The sequence below is a fragment of the Botryllus schlosseri genome, chromosome 1 (assembly GCF_051294905.1).
Source record: "Botryllus schlosseri isolate E-star chromosome 1, Bs_hap1, whole genome shotgun sequence".
Classification (NCBI taxonomy): Eukaryota; Metazoa; Chordata; class Ascidiacea; order Stolidobranchia; family Styelidae; genus Botryllus; species Botryllus schlosseri.
The window spans coordinates 13,088,891-13,112,259 of record NC_137236.1 but is presented as its reverse complement, the minus strand read 5'-3'; the positions used below and the strand labels follow the sequence as shown (position 1 = coordinate 13,112,259).

Sequence of the window (23,369 nt, the reverse complement as noted above, 5' to 3'; positions counted from 1 at the left end):
GAACATAATACTTGTGCCGTTCCAAAAGGAACCTGTATGATGGTATACTGATCAAATCTGAATGGATCATTAAAGGTTAGTAAACTTATGATTATGTGGAAAAAACCCATACATGTCAACGACTAGACAGCATATCGTGAGGACAGAATTTGCTATCACTTGTTTCCATGAGTTAAGCTTGTTAAACCATATTGACAAAAACCTATATTGACCTATTCAGCTCTATTTTTATTCAATATTTCATTATGCAGAAGACCCATAAAGGCAATTCTACATAATCTAAATCTTGTGCTTTCAATTCACACATGGATTATTGGCAATATAATTTTACTTAACATATTTCTTTCAATTCCAGGCCCATTCAGTCCAATTAACGGCCACAAAGCTAAGTCCTTGACATCTCGTACTAGCGCACCATGAAAATGGTGACCTGCACTTCCTGCAGTCATGGATCGTGGCGAATGGCTTCCGCATAAAGGGATCGTCTCACAATAAAGCGACACCATTTGAGATGGTGCTGGATCTTCTCTATTATGTTTGTGACCCCACATATCCAAAAGTTTTCAAGATACTCTCAATTTTACAGTATGTTCTGATTGAAGACAAAAATTTGGGTTTCAATCAAACAAGCTTCTCTGTCTTCTGAGCAGATTTCAGAAATCCCACTAATGATTTTGATTTCGTTTGCTGACTTGGACAACTATACAATTCTAGTACTAGTCTAGTTGTCTAATTAGAGTGAAAAAATGTGTAGCTAAAATTCTGATGATACTTTTGAAAAAAAACTAGCTATAATTCTAATTCTACTTTAATTCGTGAAGTGCTTCGTCTCTCTCATTCGAATCTAATTTGTGAAAACAACTGAACCCATCATTCTAATTGTACTCTAATTTGGAAAAAACAGTGTAGCTATAGTTCTAATTCTACTTTATTATTTGAAAAAAACTGTTACTATAATTCTGGTCCCACTCTAATTTCGAAAAAAAACTACAAATCTATTTCTACTCTAATTTGGAAAAAGCTGTGTAGCTATAAATTCTGATGCTACGCTAATTTGCGAAATGTTTCTTTGCTCTCAATCGAATCTAATTTAGAAAACAACTACCGTATAGCTATATTTCTAATTCTAATTGAAATAAAAACTACCTCTAATTGGACTCTAGTCTAATTCAGAAAATATACTGCAGTAATTATTCTGATTCTACTTCTATTTTTCAAATGTCACTTTGCTCTGATTCGAATCGAATTTGTGATAACAACTGTGTCGCTATACCGTAATTATAATTCTACTCCAATTTGGGAAATGTTTTTTTGATCTAATTAGAATCTAATTTGTGAAAACAACTGTGTTACCATCATTCTAATTCTACTCCAATATTTGAAATGTTTTTTTGCTCTAATTAGAATCTAATTTGTGATAACAACTGTGTCGCTATGATTCTAATTCTACTCCAATTTGGGAAATGTTTTTTTGATCTAATTAGAATCTAATTTGTGAAAACAACTGTGTTACCATCATTCTAATTCTACTCCAATATTTGAAATGTTTTTTTGCTCTAATTAGAATCTAATTTGTGATAACAACTGTGTCGCTATGATTCTAATTCTACTCCAATTTGGGAAATGTTTTTTTGATCTAATTAGAATCTAATTTGTGAAAACAACTGTGTTACCATCATTCTAATTCTACTCCAATATTTGAAATGTTTTTTTGCGTTAATTAGAGTCTAATTTGTGAAAACAACTGTGTTGCTATGATTGTAATTCTACTCCTATTTTTGAAATGTTATTTTCTCTAATTAGAATCTAATTTGTGATAACAATTGTGTCGCCATGATTCTAACTCTACTCCAATTTATGAAATCTTTTTTGCACTAATTAGAATCTAATTTGTGATAACAACTGTGTCGCTATGACTTTAATTATACTCCAATTTGGGAAATGTTTTTTGCATTAATTAGAATCTAATTTATGAAAACAACTGTGTTGCTATGATTGTAATTCTACCCCAATTTGTGAAATGTTTTTTGCTCCAATTAGAATCTAATTTGTGAAAACAACTGTGTTGCTATGATTGTAATTCTACCCCAATTTGTGAAATGTATTTTGCTCCAATTAGAATCTAATTTGTGAAAACAACTGTGTTGCTATGATTGTAATTCTACCCCAATTTGCTAAATGTTTCTTTGCTCCAATTAGAATCTAATTTGTGAAAACAACTGTGTTGCTATGATTGTAATTCTACCCAAATTTGTGAAATGTGTCTTTGCTCCAATTAGAATCTAATTTGTGAAAACAACTGTGTTGCTATGATTGTAATTCTACCCCAATTTGTGAAATGTTTTTTGTTCCAATTAGAATCTAATTTGTGAAAACAATTGTGTTGCTATGATTGTAATTCTACCCCAATTTGCTAAATGTTTCTTTGCTCCAATTAGAATCTAATTTATGAAAACAACTGTGTTGCTATGATTGTAATTCTACCCCAATTTGTGTAATGTTTCTTTGCTCCAATTAGAATCTAATTTGTGAAAACAACTGTGTTGCTATGATTGTAATTCTACCCCAATTTGTGAAATGTTTTTTGCTCCAATTAGAATCTAATTTGTGAAAACAACTGTGTTGCTATGATTGTAATTCTACCCCAATTTGTGAAATGTTTCTTTGCTCCAATTAGAATCTAATTTGTGAAAACAACTGTGTTGCTATGATTGTAATTCTACCCCAATTTGTGAAATGTTACTTTGCTCTAATTTGAATCTAATTTGTGAAAACAACTGTGTTGCTATGATTGTAATTCTACCCCAATTTGTGAAATGTTTCTTTGCTCCAATTAGAATCTAATTTGTGAAAACAACTGTGTTGCTATGATTGTAATTCTACCCCAATTTGTGAAATGTTTCTTTGCTCCAATTAGAATCTAATTTGTGAAAACAACTATGTTGCTATGATTGTAATTCTACCCCAATTTGTTAAATGTTTCTTTGCTCTAATTTGAATCTAATTTGTGAAAACAACTGTGTTGCTATGATTGTAATTCTACTCCAATTTTTGAAATGTTTTTGCTCCAATTAGAATCTAATTTGTGATGACAACTTATGTCGCTATGATTCTAATTCTATCCCAATTTGTGAAATGTTTCTTTGCTTTGATTCAAATGTAATTTGTGGTTGCAACTGTGTCGCTATAATTCTATTGCTACACCAATTTGTGAAATGCTTCTTTTCTCTAATTAGAATCTAATTTGCGAAAACAACTGTGTTGCTATAATTCTAATTCTGCACCAATTAGTGAAACGTTTCTTTGCTCTAATTAGAATCTAATTTATGACAACTTTGTAGCTGTACTTCTTATTTCTATTTGGAAAAGCTTAAATTTTTCAATTGTGCAAGCTAGAAATTCACACATTTTCGTCTGCAAATGAATGTTCTGTATTCATCTTTCGTTGCAATAAAATCTTTTTTGAGCCTAAGCTGAGTAAAAATTCATGGATGGCTGGTATTAATTTCGAGCTCTGCGCAAGTCAGCATGAACACACCACCACTAAACACAGGATAGCCAGACACACATCGGCTCCAGCACGTTGTGTGGTAGTTTAAAAAAAAACGGATTTGGCGTGTAATTTTGCGTTCCTCCGCACGCATTCGAATTTAGAGTGTACGATTAACAGTGTGTGTGTCTGGAGGCGGCATATTATTTTTTGCATGTAGCTGAGGGGTATGTAATTAATTTATTCGTTCGATTGCATCATAGTATTAAATGTTAACAGATACACTAACAACAAATTATAACCTACCACTACACCACAATTCCAGGAAAAATACCCCCTGGTTGTATATCTAGCTACAAAACACAGGTAAACCAAAAGGTCTTTACATAATTTTCCTGGCGTTCCTGAAACCTTTAGAGGCGCTATTCTCAAATTCAAAATTGCATAGATAGTAGGAGTAGGAGAATGTATCGACGATATGTGTAAATACTCCTTGTGTTCAAATTTGACCAACCTTTTTTGGAAACAGTATGCTGTCTGACCGATGATATGTTTTAACAGACGGCGTCCGAGTATAACTTGACATCACACAGGAATAGAAATTATATTATGCAATTCAACGAGTCCCGTAAATAATGTTTTCTTTCATTACATGTGCGGCTGTACCGCCATCGGTTTGTTCTGCCGACGAAAATGTGTGATCGCAGGAGCTCAGATTCACGGGATTCGCAGTGTCATCATCGGTGACATACGTCCCGTTATTTTTGAACAAGGCCGTATCATTCTTCGTGACTACGAACGATGCGTCCACTTCGTAAAGAACATTTTCCTTGTTTTCCGCGATTACTTCCTGCTTCTTGACCCTTCTAAAAATATTTTACAGGTTATTACCCTATGACCACTATACTGAAGATCGTGTGAACTCACGATGACTAATTCGTTCTGATTTTGATATGAATCACTTGATAATTCCTACTTGAAAGAGGGCAACAGCCAATAATTCCAAAGACTTCGCATGTTCGCTAATGTAAGAGGACATTACTACTTTCCTGATACTTACGGTATCTAATATCAATGTTTATGAAGTCAGAGAATATACATGGCAAACAAATATTTTATTTGCGGGGGTACCGAATAGAGATTTGAAGACTTCAGTGATGTTGTGTCTTCTTTTTGATATGACAATGCAATAACCCTAATATCTAATTTGACGGAGCTGCTGATGGAAACTAACCAAAATGTGCTAAACTTCGACGGAAACTAGTCTGTAATTACAATTGAGTCTTTTTACATCTGAACAATAATTTTTGGGCGCGGCAATTTAACGATAGAAGCTCAGATATTGAAGGTTTTGCAGTTGATCGCATGTGGCAAAATTATTACCCCTGTCAAACATTTTGTATTTACATGTCTGAACTTTGGTCTATTTTTGGCCAAGGTGTTATATCTAGTACAGCTCTTTAGAATAATCGCCCCTTAAAATGTATAGGTCATTATTTGAGGAAAAATTTAACTGTGATGCTTTCTAGTATTTAGGACATAACCTTATTGTATGTAAATCATAATGGCGGCTGATAATAATGACTGATTCCCTTCAGTTTACAGTGATAATTCAACCATTATATCCAGGGGGTGTGCATGGAGAGAAAGGGATCAGTAAAACTTTGAATGCAGGTCAGATAGAAATCATGGTTCTCTTCTTGTGACTGAGACTTTATTGAGATTTTATAACGCTACTGAGACATGGAAAACTGATATGCGTATGCACTAAGTCGAAAATTGCTGATACTAAAGTTCACAAAAGAGTCCACTTACTTTCTGTACAAAAGTATGAGAGCCACCAATGCAAGAATCGCCAGGAGTACGCATGCCACAATACCGACTATGACTTCGTAACGTAGCGCTGATCCAGAATCTGAATAAAAATTCGTGTCGATAGCCGATCAAAACGAACTCGATGTAATTTTATTTTTGTCAACGCAGTCATATTAGCGGAATAAAAACACATCCAGTAAAGACACTTAGACAGGCGTTAAGCGGACTGAAATATTAAAATTTTGACATTTTGTGACCTCGAAAAATTTCATTTTGACAAATTTTGACCTCGTGTATGTAAATTAGGTGTTTTCGCACATAATTTTAGAATTGTACTACCCATCTTCATTTCTGGTTAGATCTGTCTGTCCTTGCGAAGTATACTGTGGCCTGAAAAAAACTTTTTCACTTTAAAACTAACATATTTTTACATGAAAAAGCTATATTTTAACAAAATCTGGACCTATGAAGAATTCCAGCATTTATGTCACGCATTGTGGTAGATATAATTAGGATTTGCTGTAGTAAAACGAACAATAGTTTCCTTGAATCTCGGGTAAAAAGTGTCTGTCCTTACCTAGTAGCTTGTCAAGAATGGAGAAAGAACATTCAACAGCGGCAGTTGTTGGTTGGCAATACTGAAGTTATGCGTACACTGCTGTTGACACAAAGTTTTTTCATTCTGACAATGTTCCCTATATCAGAATTTTTCATCATGCGCTTCTCGGTAGAAGAACCAATGCTACAGTTAGGATTAGGATGTTGAGGTACGTTGTGCACAATACCATGTCAACCACAATTGTTTCATTTGACCGTTTATGATTCACAATGAGCAGACAATGGGCCGTTCACAACGGTTGGCCTGTAAAGTAGGTTACAAGCTGTAAAATGTCAAATGTTCACCGACAGTGCCAACATCTACGATACAAACGAAATGCAGGTTGCAAAAAATAATTACTTCGTGAACAATTCCGACAATTTATTGACCTAACGCTACAATTTTGACAAAATTTTGACTCTTTGACATGTCAAAAAAATCTCCAGACTAATAACTTAATGTTATATTTGCGGGATTACGGAATTGAAAAATCATATACACAAACATGAATGATTGATTACCTTCGGTTTTGATGTCAAGAAAAGGACGTATTCACGTTTTTAGGACGTTTTTAGATTAGGGACTACTGGGGGTGCGTTCTTTAGCAAATTATTTGTATCCATTTTTAGAAACCCTCTTTGAGTTTGCCTGAAAGTATCTAGAATTTTATGTGAAATTGATGCCACCGAGCTCAACGATGCCATCACGTTGATGGAATACTCACTAAATGAGGCCTCGGTGTCCGCTGCGCTGTTCGGAACATACCTCCCGTCTGTTTCTGTCACGATTAACTTGGTAGACTCTATACCTGCGTCAGTATATATGGCGAGAATATATCAAGCAGTGCTTGATAGTTCTGTTATTGGCAAGAGGTGCTCAATAGGATATAAGACTTAGGACAGGGGTCGTGAACTCAAAAAGGGTCGCGGTCCACTTTTCAAATTTGGTAGCGGTCGCGGGCCGCAAAAATTCAATATCAATATAAAATAGGCTACACAGCTTAGCAACCACGATTTAAAGCTTTATGTTGATACAACGCAGTGTTATCTTACATAGGTGATGAGCATATTATTACTACATAAGGAAATACAAAGGGGATCATCAAGGGAATACAAATACAACAAAAATCATGATTTGTGCACGATATCTGGCAAAACTTTCCCGTGAAGATGGAATCAATATTGCGGCTAGCGAGAGACGTAACTAGATGAAATACCAACTCAACGTAAAGCTCCTAAAATAAGCCGTTTTCTACGCATCAGTGTTTGGGCCATTGCACGTCAAGGCGATGGCGATGGTCAAGGCAGGGCATTAATATCAGCTGATTTTCCTTCAATGGAATGTCGTTGTCAATAGTTGCCATCGCTAAAGCCGTTTCGGTTAGTGAGGAATAGTGATGTAGGGCACAACAGAATAGCTTATTTTGAAACAAAAACAACATGTTGAAACTGTAATCAATTTCAGCATTTCAAAATGCTTTTCTAAGCATTCTACAGAAATCTCAAATCATGTCGTGGACCGCATGCGGCGCGCGAAACACATGTTGGTGGCCCCTGACTTAGGACATAGGACGCTGTTTATTTTGTCACTAATGTTTCCGCGGCATATACACCTACTAAAAATATGACGTACCGACGATCCGTGCATGTGCATGTGCATACCATGAGTGCATGATGAGCATATGCGGCTGGACAATGAAGGTGCAGAAATAGCCGAGTAAGGATTTCTAAGTCATGCGGAACCCCACCATGCTATCCTGGTAAATTAAAGTAGTCGAGAAGCTACTCAGGTAGAAATAAGAGTGGTGCCGCAGAATTTACCTCGAAAGCGACTAGAAGCAGTGCTTTACGAAGCAGCCAAAATTGAAACAACGCAAGTTTTCAAGTGGCCCAAGACACCTTAGAAACCACATCCGAAAGGTCAAGGACACTGCACAGTTGAAAATTAGTTTCATCTCTCCCAATAAACAAGTCAGCGATGCAATTACTTTTCTGCTGCTACTGGGGAGGAAATTTAGACTACTGCACTTTTGTGGTACAGCAATATGAATATGGACATTATTTGTTTGTCGAATATAAGCATTGTGCCCCGAAAGTTGATCTGAATTATGAAACTTAATATAAACATCACATTTAGCAAGTTGCAATTGAACAAGCTTTCCCGCCTTCCAACAGTTCTGGGCAAAATGCGGATTGTGTAAATCGAATGTTGACCCTCTTATAATTGTCAAAATTCCATGGTAACAATTGGTTTGTATTAATTTTGATATTAAGTGAGTAATATGGATCAATGTTTGGTTGTTTTATATGTTCATTGCCTCATAATCCGCCCTTTTTCCTTGCTTTCGATCCGAGATGCAAGTTTCATTCGCACACTTACTTCAAAGTAGTAACGTTCCTTGCGTTAATCTTCCAATATTAAAAAGTCCAACAACGCTTTTTTTATTATTCCAATTAGTGATCTTCTAGTGCAGAAAAGTATCTCAGTTCAGTTTTATAATTGATATTCTGTGATAACGTTATTTTCTACGGATTTTGACAACTCTCAGACGACATTTTCGGATAGTCGGATATTTGGATGAGATTCGTTGGAGTCGGACGGATAGTTTTACAGACATGCAACCTGTCGGACGGGTTCTGATTCTCAAAAATCAACATCCACTCATCACTAATATGAACGCAGTTTTCTATCGTGGTGTTGCTCATCTGCGCCAACGCAGAGACATACCTGGAATCCATTTAATATTACCGTGTCTTGACAGGGAGATTGGCGGCAACTCAACGTCTCGTTAAGTGAGAGTTATATGTTCTTGGAAAGGGGCGGAAACCCTGCCCAGTGCTTTGAATGTCTACAAGTTAAAATATCTAACTGCGCACGGATGAACAACGAGAGTAACTGGTAGCCCGTCGTATTAATCAGTACCCAAGAAGTAGCCATTGGTTTCAAAAAGGTTGGTGACCCCTGTTTCAACGTATACAGTTGAGGGACTTCGATATGCTTCGCTCTGTGAGGTACTCTAAATTTTCAGGCAATATTAAATCAAGGAAAGGATCCGATTAGTCGCCGATCTAATGACCTATACTGAAAACATTATATATCCAATTTTCAATAAATTATTAGTCATAGTCGGAGGTGCTCAGTGAGGAAGCAGATATGCTTTTTATTTTTACTGAAAGGGGAAATTAGTTTTGCGAGATAGCCTCGGAATCACGATAAATCAATACAGTTGCGGATATTGTGCCATTTGTAATGTTATTATAGCAGTTTGGTCTTGCTGGTTACCCAAGATGCATCATTCAATTAAAGAAAATAGTCACATCCGGCTAAGTGTGACCAAATTTACTTTTGGAATCGACTTGCTCGACTACATTTCCTACCTATCATTTACTACTTCCATGCGAAGTAGATTTTGCATGTAAATGAAATTGATATTTCTACATGAAATTGAGAAGAAATTTTCGATGGTAATTCAACTTCTACTTGAGTAGCAATGCTGACTTCTTTGACCACCTCTGCTAATAATTGTCGCGGCATGCAAGGAATTTCACCAACAGATTCTTTTAGAGATGGCGGCGGTTACCTGATCGATTTTGAGAACGAGATGAGCGTTCAAGAAAAATTGAAAATACGGAAAAAAATTAAAAATAAGATGAACATGATGTTCAATTGTGAGTAATCTCAGACCGTACGCACAGCGCAGTCGAGGTGCAGCTTATCGACTGGTTCTTATACACCTTATAATTGCTCACCTAGTTGGCTATTGAATCATACAATTAGTAACGGCGGGATGTTAGAGTAACTGGTCTGGTCATGTGACCAGACCAACCGGTAACATAATGGTACTCCTACATATCATTTTACTTTATTTGCAGATACCTGTGATTATAGTACATGAACATGGAAAGTACAATTTTAGGTGAATGATTGGAAAATGAGTCAGGACAAACCAGCTAATCTCCAGTAACCGTTAGGACTATTGAACAGATTCCCACATCCGATGAAATCCAAGTAATCTTCTTATAATCTTCAAGGATGCATTTTTATTACTTGATTGTTTTACGTTTTAACAATTATAATTTCAACAGTATAACTGAGACATTAGGTTCAAATTGATGATGCGTTTCCATCGATGTGTATAGATTATGATCTGTATGTGGGAATCGAGTACTAGTTCAGAATCGAATTTTAACTGAAATATATCCCGAATATTGGCGTCTGGTTCAGACTCAAAGATCTCGAGCTTGGGCTATGAGACTACGTTACAGATCTGAAATCAGGATATAAGAAATTGTTAATCTTGTCAAAAATCAAGCGATACTACGTCTCCTCACATACTACGAATAACCCCTTACTTTTGATGTGATGATGGTATCCTGGTGAGGTAATCCAAGAATAATTCGATGGTAGCATTGGCGCTGCTGTTGATATTTCTTCACTTCTTGATGTATTTAAGGATGTTGAATCTGAACACGTATTCCTCTTTCAATATTTACCCGTTGGTTTATATATATACTGAACTACATGCCAGAAGACACTCTTAGCGAAAAAAGAATGTATATTCACACCGAAGAGGGGGTACACACGAAAACATACCCTACCTTAGAAAGATATCGCACAACATTTTATTCCAAATATGTTTGACCGGCTGAAATAAGTACTAATGCAGTACGAAGGAACGTATATGCGCATCGATCCGTACGTCGGAGGCACGTAAGAGCAATGTGTATTTGGTAGAAAAGAGATTCGTCGTCATAACTTCATTTATATTCAAGACATACAGATGAGCTTCAGCGACACCATAATATCCTATATGGTGTGGACACAGCGAGACTGATCGGCTTACTGCATTTGGGTTACATCATACTATCATTTGACCAAAGGCAACTTTACGGCCAATCTTGACCGGCCAGCCGGAAGCAAAATTCGATAAAACGGGTATCGATGGAAAGCTGCTGCTGTACTGATTACGAAAATATAAACTTTATTTTCCTCATGGTCCTGGAACTCCCAAAATCAGCCTCGAAATTTGCATTGTGATCGATATTGGCATTGTGACGCAACAGCGCTGTCAGTCTCTTTCTTCTTAGCTTCACTCTCGTTTTGCTAGACAGAATTGTGGCGTCACAATGCAAAACACGATTACGATGCAAATTTCGAGGCTGATGATTGATCGCTCCCCATTTAACATACCGTCCGCGAATTACTACGAAAAATTGTTTCGTTGCATATTCATTATCAGCCCCGCTAACATCAATTTACCATATATATATTCATATATCAGCTGGTATTATTATCCACAGGTATACCCTGTTAACTTTGCGCGTTCCATTTGAATGCTGTTAATTGATATTGCGCACGTACCTTTTACCATTAGTTCTCAACCGGGATGCCGATTGAACTATTTAGGAATACCGTGGAAAAAATAAATAAAGTTGGTTGCCGTCCACACCAAACAAACGCTTAATTCTGAGTAGTATTCCGGATGCTGTAGTATGATTGTTGGTTCTATTATTTTGATCCTCTCAAGACAAGGTGATGACACAAGACCGATGGATGCTAAATCGACCAAGGGCGGTCTCGTATCCACCAACATCCACATCGGTCCGATGACCGGTGTGCCAGTGTGCTATCTAGATCTAAGCTGTTTTCGAGTGCTTTGTCCTTGCCCTTAGCATTCGTTACTGAATTAGGGATCTGTAAAGGCGGTGGGGAAAATTGGCCGAAATGAAAATATCCCACACTTCGATATTCCGGAACATGCCATGGATCGACACCTCTTTCTTCGAAGGTAGGAATCTGCCATTACTCTAACTACCGACATAGCGACCAATGAGCAACAGGAGGACGTTGTTTATTTTTGTCGTCGATGGGTTTGAGGCAGTTCCACCGACTCATGACAGACATATACACGATATATACATATGCATGCTATAAGTTCATAACGTGCACACGTCGCTGGGCCAGGGGAGGCCAACCAGTGGCGCACGGGATAAATGTGGGCCGCATGAAGGTTTTGATTTGCCCGCGAGGTAATTCTATAAATTACTTAAAACATCAGAAATTGAATAATCCTGACAATTAATTGTGAACTTACAAGGCCAACCAAAGTTTGATAAGCCTGATGCGAAATTTGGGATGTTGATGACTAAAATATCAATTCTGAATCCAACGCATTTGTGTTGCCAGGAACAAGCCGCATTTTTCGTAGAGGTTTGTGTATGACCATGTGGTAGAATATTTCGTGGAAGTAATATTTTACTTCATAGTATTCTTAGGACTTAACGCGATTTATTGTCACTCAAATGCTCGGTGTATAGGTTATTGCTATTCCTTCAAGAATATTAAAAATTAGAAATCCTGATATGAGACGAAATATATTCGCAATTATCAGAGGAGATAACGTGCCGTTCAAAAAGCGACTCTGCTTCTTCACTCAGAGGAAGATCTTCGGCGATGAAACATTTCCATAAAATGATATACGCATGTTCAGTTCACCGAAATCTTCGATATTAATATGTTCGAGCGGCGAATAATGTAGTCCATGCCAAATGAGCCCAGCAGTGTACAGAGGCGACCCGCAATGTATGCAATTGACATTATTATTGACCGAATTCATTCATTACCATAGAACTAATCTCGCGCTTCCCTAGCTTACCATGATTGTTATCGATTTTGATGCGTAGTAATATGAGTATCTTTTTTACCGTAACGTAATCCGGTTTGCTGCTATGGGAGGACTGAGAGCCTATCAACATTCAAGTGACCCATATAATACGTCGTTAATCTCAGGTGGCCCGTGACCGGAAAAGGCTGGCCCCTGCGCTGAACAATAGATGTGCAGAAATGGATTTGTAAGGCGCTTTCTACGTCTCGCACCACTTCTCTATACTGTTCCGTGTATGCTGAGCGTAAGCAGGGATACCATGAATATCAGTGTTACTTTCCAAGACTTTGATGTGACCCGACCAAGATTGAATCCACTACATACCGATCAAGAAGCCGGGCATTCTCCACCATTACGCTATCTTGGGTAGGTCGGCGACGAGGAGCCCAGAGAGACCTCCGACACATAGAAGTTTGTCCGAACCCGAATTCGAACCGGGATTCGAACCACTACCATTGGTGACTTGACGCTGGCGTTTAACCAACTGCGCCACTCGCTTCCCTTTATGCCAACCCTACATTTCAGTGAAGTGATATATTATTGTACCTACACGATACTTAGCGACGACTCGGGCCACAATGCTGAAGTACATACTGACTTTTTAAACGTCACATAATGTATAAACTACGGTGCAATCAAATGATATAATAATCTCATAAAATCAATATATTCCGTCGCTTTGCCAACAATTTCGACGGGGATTGGCAAGGGAATATAAGCTTACGCTTAAGCTATATATATGTATAGGTGGATAAATACGCTAATAATGTGTATATTCTGTTCTGGTTATGGCTGATTTGACGATTGTCCTGATAATATCGCCAGTACCATACTCAATACCGCTAAACCAATGTTATTTCTTTTATTAAATACTACATATTTATATGTGTCCTATTCATTGTAGCGTCATCGGTTGACGAAATCTCTGTGTCTCTGTGTCTCTCTCTCTCTCTCTCTCTTTGTGCTATCCGGCTCGCCAAGTACTTCATTTTCTCTTATCCGTCCCGCCGACCGAAGAAGTTGCCCGCCACTGGTGTAGAACCTACAAAGGCTCGTTTGTGAACGTGAACCTCTACCTTTATGAGGTTCACACACAGAACGTGAACGTGAGCCTTACGATCACCAACTCTCATATTCGCCACGCATTTAGCTTTACTCTCAGAACTCAGCAATGAACATTAAAAAGCAAATATATCTATGGGTGACCGAGTGAGCGCCTAATGTGGGTAACGTGGAGCGACTGATGTATGAATATTTCGAAGAAATCTTGCATGGACGATTGAACATGCCCATCCCGAAGCAAATTACTCACTGTCGAAAGATTCGTCGAAGCCCATGTTCTGCAATAATAAACACGTTAGTATTTCGCTAAAGTACTTGACGAAAGAAAGCTTGCTGTTTTACTGGTTCTTTTGAATGTAGTATCGTGTGGTAGACTGCAACAGAAATTAACAGAATCTTACCTGGGTCGTATATTCATGCATGTCCCGGTTCGTTACATCACGGTCTTCGGAGCGTGTACGAGCAACATTGCGCCTGCGTCGATGCACACGGAATGCGTCTGTCGCCATGGCAAGTCCGACGATTACGAGACTGATGAGGACAGTTTTTATCTGCATGTTGGCTGAATAACAATTGAGATAATTTAAAACAAAAGAACGTCAATGTATAAAACCAAGGACGTTTATTTATATACTTACCTTGTATCGGTCAATATGCGACGAATGATTATGTTCGATGTGGATGTGTGGTTTCGTCCACGCCTTTTATAGTTTGGAGATCTGATCCCAAGATCATTTCTATTTCCATTAACGTTGCCCCAACTTTCTATTCTAGTGTTATCATTATTTCGAATGATACTTAACAAATGAGAAACAATACGTTGCACAAACTGGATGCCTTTTTCATTGTCTCCGTGAGACGTATACTGCAGATTGGTAGAACGGTTATTTCTTTTCTGGTAACTATATTAATAAATACGCTATTCATATTTTATATTAACCCGAATATATTCGATCTGACACTATTCACGGCCAAGCATAAGCAGCCAGAAAAAAAACTATAAGACATAATGTTGTTGCATTGCATTATAGTACCGTCATCACTTCTATAGAAGTAATAAAGATACCAGATTGTGACACGAACTCAAGGCCCAAATTCAAAGTAGGCTATGTCTAATGCTTATATCGGTATATAATGCTTCTTGATAAATGAACCAATGTCCACACAGTCCTCATTCAGTTCAGCTTAACACCATGTCAGTCTATATTTGTTTCAATTGGCCGTTCATGATTCAATATGAGAAGACAAGGGGCTGTCTATAACGGTAGGCCTAAAAATTGGCTACAAGCTGTGAAATGTCAAATGATAAGTTCGCTGACAGTGCAAACATTACCGATACAACGGAAATGCAAGTTGCAAAAGAAATTTGACTTTTTAAATAATTTTGACAATTTTTTGACCTAACGCTACAACTTTGACAAAATGTTTACGTATTTTAACAAAGGAAAACGCCCTAGTCATGACAGATATGCTAAATAAGCATATTTGTATGGTGACAATAATTTTGGACCAGTGGTTCTCAACCTTTTTTGTCCTCGCAGAACTCTTGATAACCGTCAAAGACCCCAGCATACCGAGTTCAAAGTTTTACTTCAAAAATAGCTCAATTACAGTGAAGCCGTCATCTGTGTTTTGCGAATATTAATTGTAGGCTAGTGACAAACAGCAACGGAATGAATATTCTTGACGAACACCTCGCGCTATTTATGTGGAAATTGGGTAGACGGTGGCAAATTCTTCAGCTGCATTTCTTGAAATTCGTTACCGTGTCTTGGAAATTCGTGTCTTCGATTAGATATGAACGAGTGCAGAAAATTTAATTCCACAAAAATAAGTGATGGCGAATAGTATAATAATGGGCAACGCTTCCGACGATCCCTTTGAGTTTGATCGCAACATACATGCCGCCGAATTTGAGACACATAATTTTTGTTAAAAATATGACGTCTATCCAATAGTCACTTCTATCTAGCAGCTCATCTCGAATTTATTCTAGACTAGAGTAAAGATTTATATATATCACAGGAAAATGAATTTCGGAAAGCATTTGTATCACCCTGATTGACCTTACTATTCCGACTTTTTTATTTGTTCCACAAAGCCAAACAAAACATCTCCAATCAGCAAATATTTGTATTAGTGGGCTATAGCCAATTTGGCAAGTAAAATGACCATGAAAAGTGGGATTTTTCCTCTCAAACGGTCATTCGGTTGATGTGAGTCATGAAATTGTAGCAGCAATGAAGCGAAACTGCCTCGGAATTTCTGTATTTTGAAAATACAATACAAATACGGTCATCAATCATTTTGTAAATTTAGAGGCTCCCCGGACCCGCTGATAATGCTTCGTGGATCGCGGACCACTATTATAGGCTATAGATCAGTGGTTCTTAACCTTGCCCCCAGCGCCCCCCAGGGGGCGCTGGCGATCTTGAAGAGGGGCGGAAACGCTCAGGGGGCGATATGGGGGGCGCTGGGCTCAGGGGGGCGGTATGGGGGGCGCTGGAGAAAAATGGCTTCGCAGTAGATGATGTGGTGATAGGACATATCCTTAATGAGTATTCAGAGCAAATTAACACCGAAAACTTCGTTACATATAGCCTTCAAAATACATATAGGTTTAATTGTCCATGGGTGCCTAAATGACTGACAGCGAATGTTCCTGTCTTGGCAATCTGAACCCCAGAAGACGAATTCCATCTGGCAGGGAAAAATTATATGTCAGTGAAGAAATACCAATCTGAAATCGTGTGCGTCTTTTAGTTTAGTATGATTGGGCGACAGGGATATTCCTGTTGGGCGATATCCCCGTTGAGCGATTCTATATTTTTTGATATTGCAGACAGGGGGTCACGAAATAACATCATGCAACGAAGTCATACCAACGGGTTCGCCCGCCCGAATATGTTTAATTATTAGTAACGGGCCCTACAGTTTCCAAGAAACCTCACAATGTTCGCTTTAAGTTTTGATGAGTCTGCGCACACTCGCAGCAACTCACTGCGCTGACCCTTGGACAAAAAGGTAATATCTCCGGATTTGTTGTGCGCAACGTAGATTTTCTGTGTGCAGAGACCGTGTCAGCACTGCGCACGTGCGCAGCTTAGAGGGAACATTGCACCTCACTCAGCTCTACCAGTAAATGTGTTTACGTGAGCAGAGAGAGGATAAAAATTGATCTCAATTTACATGCAATTCCCGATGATATTGACCAATTCAATCAATAATTAGTGAAATTTTTCGCACTTCGCGCGAATAGGCGAGAAAAGCTGCCTCAGTAAATGGACACCCAATGTAGATACCTAATAGGCTATCAGCAAATAGCGGACAGCCTAATGGGGGTCTGGGAGTGAAGTCCCCCGGAAGTTTGGTTTATCACCCGATTGGGGCCCAGGACCAACGTTTTTTGTTTGGGGGGGGGCTGACGAAGTGCTGTTATGGCCCTGGTAACGAATAATTGTACCTGCGGGCACGCCCGAATATGTTTAATTAGTAATTACGTGCCCTTTATTTTCCTATACAACAGCTCACTCAGTGCTACTGGTAAATCTGATTACGTGGGCGGACAGCATAAAAAGTTTATAGCGACTTATATATGTAATTACCACCTATTCATTCATGCATTATGGAAAATTTTGGTACCTAGGGCGACCAGGCCACACAAACTTTGCTGACCATCAAAATCACGATATGGGGTTCGTGAGGGCGAAGCCCTCAGAAGTTCGGTTTATCACGCTATGGGTGCGCAAGGCAATCGTTTTAGGGGGGTTAACGAAGTGCTGCTACGGCCCTCCCTCTTACTCATTGTCTTTATTACATTCCTTACAATATGAAGTTGTGGGGTAGGGGGCGCTGGAGCACGATAATTTTTGAAAGGGGGCGCTGGAAGAAAAAAGGTTAAGAATCACTGCTATAGATCGAGGGAAGAGACTAATTGGCAAGGTCACTAAACGATGGGCCTGGCTAACGACCAAGTACAGTATTGGTACGTAGCAGTGTTGGGAACAAGTCACTACCTTCGAGTCACGATTCATTTCGAGTCATTGCACATTTTGACTCGAGTCAAGTCAAGTCACTCGATTTTTGGAGGTGACTCGAGTCAAGTCGAGTTAATTCAAGTCAAATCATGAGTCAAGTCACATTTCAAGTCAAGTTGCCTTTTCGAAGTATGAGTCATGATTACGTCAATGCAATTTGCTAGCTGTCTGAAATACAGATTGAGTGGTCATTGATTCCAAACCGATGAGCGAATATAGAGTTAAATATATACGCAAGAAGGCGCTGCATCGCTCACATATACGTAGTACTTTTAAACGACGCAAGTAATTGCATAACCTCAGTTTATAGTTACCAGCCAAAATAGAGAATAGAGAAACGAGTTGATAAGATACAATACATTGCCCATTTACAAATAGATATGATACAATTTGAGCATGCGTTGAGGACAATTTAAACTATATTCGAATCCAATTTAAATAAAACAAGAGGTTTGGTGAAGATAAAAGAACAGAGAACAGCAATAAACATTTTTCTATTTTATTTCTCTACTACTAGAGTTAACGACAACTCAAGTTGTAAGCGTCGATCACTTCGTTTGCGGTCAATTTATTTATGAGAGAACAATCGAGGATCAGTGAAACGCTCGATCATTGATCGATTGTTCGCTTTCAAAGGTTACACGAGCGTTTCGCGAACAATCCGAACATATGCAAGATACAGTGATTTTTATCGACACCGATTACTTGATGTCTTGAAATTGACTCGTGAATTTTGATACGAGTCACGAGTCAATTCACATTTTTGATACGTCGAGTCAAGTCAAGTCATTTTAGTAAAGTGACTTGAGTTAAGTCAAGTCATACGAAAAAGGTGACTCGAGTTTGACTCGAGTCACTCCAACACTGGTACGTAGTACTAACCCATAGATCATAAGTAAGGCGATTTTTTTTGTAATGGTAAAAAAAGTGAAAATTAGTTCAAAATTGAAGCGAAAGATCAAAAAATTTCATAATTGTTAACAAAGTTAAAACTTTTTTTGGAACCTGCATTTCGTTTGTATCGTAGATTTTGCACTTTCGGCGAACTTATCATTTGACATATTACAGTTTGTAGCCTACTTCATAGGCCTAGCGTTGTAGACGGCCAATTGTCTGCTCATTGTGAATCATGAACATTCAAATGAAATAAAAAGGTTGACATTAGAGTTGGATGAATTACAATAATTCAGATCAATTACAATTTCAATTACTCCCTTACACGGTTCAATTACATTACAATTCAATTACTCAATGCTAAAAATATGAAATACAATTGCAATTACAATTACTGTTAAACGTGTAATTGATTCCGTAGAGAGGTGTTCTTTGACAACCGTAGTGACGACATTAGCAACAATCTCAAGCTATTCAAGTTTCATTCATGATACGTAGAATACTCTTTAATTAAAAAAAACTTCGATTTTGCACTTGATTTAGGCTAATTTTGGTGAGGTGATTCCAAAAGAAATCACGCTGGTATTCTTCTATCATGTTTAGTTTTTGCTTTTCGACATTGGTGGGCAACCGGCGGCTGTGAACACGTAACACTCAACAACTCACTGCGCTGACCCTTGGACAACAGTGCGTAACGACTAAAAAAAGGTAATAACTTCGAATTTGTTGCAACGCAGATTTTCTGTGCGCAGAGACCGTGTCAGCACTGCGCACGTGCGCAGATTAGAGGGAACATTGCACCTCACTCAGCCCTACCGGTAAATGTGTTTACGTGAGCAGAGAGAGGATAAAAATTGATCTCAATTTACATGCAATTCCCGATGATATTGACCAATTTAATCATTAATAGATGAAATTTTTTGCGCCTTGCGCTACTTGGCGAGAATACGTAAATGAACACCCAATGTAGAAACATAATAGGCTATCATGAAATAGCGGACAGCGTAAGTGGGCTTTTGGAGTGAAGTCCCCCGGAAGTTTTGTTTATCACCCGACGAGGGTCCTGGACCAACGTTTTTTGTTTGGAGGGGGCTGACGAAGTACTGCTACGGCCCTGGTAACGAATATGTTTAATTACTAATTACGTGACCTTTATTTTCCTATACAACAGCTCACTCAGTGCTACTGGTAAATCTGATTAAGTGGGCTGAGAGGATAAAAAGTTTATAGCGACTTATATATGTAATTACCACCTATTCATTCATGCATTATACAAAATTTTGGTACTTAGGGCGACCAGGCCACACAAACTTTGCTGACCATCGAAATCACGATATGGAGTTCGTGGGGGCGAAGCCCTCAGAGGTTCAGTTTATCACGCTATGGGTGCGCAAGGCAATCATTTTTAGGGGGGTTGACGAAGTGCTGTTACGGCCCCCCTCTAACTCATTGTCTTTATTACATTCCTTACAATATGAAGTTGGGGGGGCGCTGGAGCACGATAATTTTTGAAAGGGGGCGCTGGAAGAAAAAGGTTAAGAACCACTGATATTAGTAATCGAATAGCAGAATTGTTGGGCACCCCTGTGCTAATGAAAAAACGTGAACAGGGGTTTTAAATGGAGTTAAAATGTGCCATGTTTAAAATTGTTTCGAACTATAACGGCAAATAAATATAACTCATTACCTAATATCAAAACAGTCACCGATCAGCATTTATACCAAGTTAATCCACTGCTTTCAATTAGAAAATGAGTTAATACGATGGAGAATATTGCTTGATTTTTTCACTCGTATGCACACGAGCACCCGTGAAGATAAATGGGCCCAATAGTTTGTTTATGGAACTGACAGCGAGTGATGATCCAGGGATTTGAAAGAGAAATATCAATATTACTTCTAAAAACCGTTAAATATATTCGATGTTTTTTGTCCCGAAAGGTTCAACCGTGGTCTGCTAAAACAGGTGTAAAGTTGAGAAAAAGTCACAATCCTCTTTTCCAGATTGGGACACGCTATGGGCTGCTAGATTACGATATGACAGGTAAATGCTAGATTGCGAAATGATAGTTTCAATCGTTATGACGAGTCGTATTTAGTGTGATGAAATATTTCACGCGGGCAACATTGCGTTGTGAAAGGAACCACTCAAACCCGCCACCTAAATTGTATTTACCGTTACATTCGTGTAGTCTTATTAGCCTACTGTGCGCGAAGTGCAACGAAAACTCTGGGCCTTACTTAACTTTAATGAAAATTAAATGTTGATACAACGTGAAAACAGCCACAAAATTTCTAAGGCTATCTTTCTAATTTAAGGATCTAACTACTTCTATTTTACAAACTGTAAATAGCGGAAAGAAGTACGTAGATCACAAAATATTACGAGGTTGAAGTAGCGGAAACTTAGATCTACTTGAGTAAGTACCAAAATAGCGAAACACTACTTGAGTACTTCACAAAAGCAAAAGTACTTCGTTACTGACCACTTCTGTGGTTATTAATATAGTATAGGAGTAGGCGCCAACATTTATATCTGTACGAGGTGGCAGATTCTTGCTACGTCATAATCATTCCATGTCGGTGACGTCATGGTCGCACTAGAACGCACTTTACTACATACCGCTGAGCTTTAAACCACTCCTATGACGTTTTAACACCGGTCCTGTACTCATTAAAATCAAGCCATACAGTCGGGTTGATAAATGGAATCTTAAAACATAAGCCTACAATCATTCAAAAGTAGAACTGCGTCTTCAGTCAGTCCGACGGTGATCGATTTATTGGAATATAGAATGTTCCCATTTAAATGCATCAAATAAAATTGGAATGCACGTCACTGCGAATTTTGTGTCGCATCAATTTAATTCACGCATAATGCGCCGCGTGAGTAACGAAATATATCAAGCACTGGCATGTACGCAATACGCGGCAACTGAAGATTTCAAGCAAGCAGACAGAATTATGATTACAAACACGAAACCACGAGACCAATCAGTAATTGTCTCTTACGGCCAAGAAAATGGGTTTCTGACTTCGCGTTGAGCAGCTCGCATCGCGGCAATTGTTTGCAGATTAAAACAGCCATATTGGCAGACTCGCTGCATTGCCCGATTAACGTTCGCAAAACATTATTGGATTATATCGGTGTGTATATGCCGTGAAAATATATCACGTCACGTCCAATTTTCATTTAAAGTAGCGATTATGAGCTAGAAGTAATTCCAATACCGGGTGCTTGCCGCGATTTTGTCAATATAAATCTACTGTGTACCAAATGCCCAACAGTTTATAATTCGATATTATTGCTCCCTATAAGAGTCCCACCAGCGACCAATTTGTTTGAGTATAGAAGATTGCCCGTTCAAACGAATCGAATAAATTCGGAATTGTGCAGTCTCATGATGCATCAATATTTCACAACAAAAGTCATTTCCGTGTACAATGCGCACTGCTCATATAGAATTGACCACTGACAAATCACATTATGCTGATAATTCAGGAAAACGAGTGCATCAAGCACGCCACAAGAACTATAGACGATTGCAAAGGAAAAAGTGTGCATCCAATCGGTATCTTGTCTTTCGTAGCCTACAGCAAGAAGGCATGCACTAACACACTGTCCGATTATGAGTTACGATAGAAAGACTATCACCAAACTAGCTCAAGAATTCTGTTGAGCACGCTTATAGGCGCAAATACAATTCAATTTATACTTTAGAAAAGTAGAACGTCTGTTTTAGTGGTTCTCAACGGAAGTCCGCGAAGCGTTTTCATGGGGTCCGCGAAACCTCTAAATTAGTGAAATGAAAGATAACCTAATTTGTATTTTTTCTTTAAATTAGGGAAAGCACGAGACAGTTTCAATTTATTATTGGTAAAACTTCAAGACTCACGTCATTAATGTGGTCGACAGAGATGAAATATACTACTGTGCAAATTCATATTAATTTTAATATATCGTCGCAGTGGAATCAAAGTATCTTATGTCCATTTTACGAATTTTGGGAAAATTAACTTTGAGTGAAGTTTTCATCTTATTTCAGCCATATATTGGCCCCGATTAACTTTGATACACTGAGACAGATATAACCATGGCTAAGATATGACGAAAAGAAACACAAAAAACTTCGAAAAGTCGATATTTTTCAAGTTTGGAAAAGGGAGCTTCAAAATTTGAAAACTGGACATAAGATACTTTGATTCCACTGCGACGATATGTTCCAAATAAGGATTTACAACCTCGCCACGAACTCCATTTTCTGCTATGATATGACCGCGAAATAACTTAGAAAGAGCTAGGTTGAACGTTATATGATCATTGAAAACCTACACGAAAAGCTGTCGTTGGAAGCGTTGTGCGTTATTATTACATTCCCCACCACCTATATTTGTGGAAATGAATTTTTTAATAATTTCATATTAAATCAAAGATGCGGATTCTCAAGACAATAAAACGGCTGCAACATTCGCTTCAAAATATTAAAATCATACCCAATTTCTGCATATAGTGTGTTTATGTACAGGAAAAGTCAATTTATAGCTGTTTATCACTAGCCTACCATTAATATTTTCCATGAAATATGACGTTTGTGCTATCATTGAAGTAATTTTGAACGTCCCTAACCAAAATCACGAAATTGAAACAATGGTATATAGCGCTGATATAAAGTAAAATCCATTTACGTATTCTGCATAAGTATAGATATTCTGTGTTAACTCCGATCAGAACTGATCAGTAAACAATAACATTTTTCTCATAGTATTCAAGTAGTTTTTGCCTAATTACACAATCCGTCAATCTTTTTA

At 38.1% G+C, this 23,369-nt stretch overlaps 1 protein-coding gene across 1 annotated transcript; it reads right to left on the bottom strand.

Moving 5' to 3' along the window:
• Nucleotides 1-3,673: 3,673 nt before the first annotated feature.
• Nucleotides 3,674-14,711, bottom strand: LOC145442310 (uncharacterized). Its single transcript, XM_080320207.1, has 7 exons — nt 14,268-14,711; nt 14,031-14,191; nt 13,880-13,907; nt 10,256-10,366; nt 6,628-6,711; nt 5,306-5,405; nt 3,674-4,356 (listed from the first exon to the last, which is right to left on the bottom strand). The coding sequence occupies exons 2-7, from the start codon at nt 14,184-14,186 to the stop codon at nt 4,107-4,109; spliced, it is 729 nt and encodes a 242-aa protein (XP_080176333.1). The 5' UTR covers nt 14,187-14,191; nt 14,268-14,711; the 3' UTR covers nt 3,674-4,106.
• Nucleotides 14,712-23,369: the final 8,658 nt, after the last annotated feature.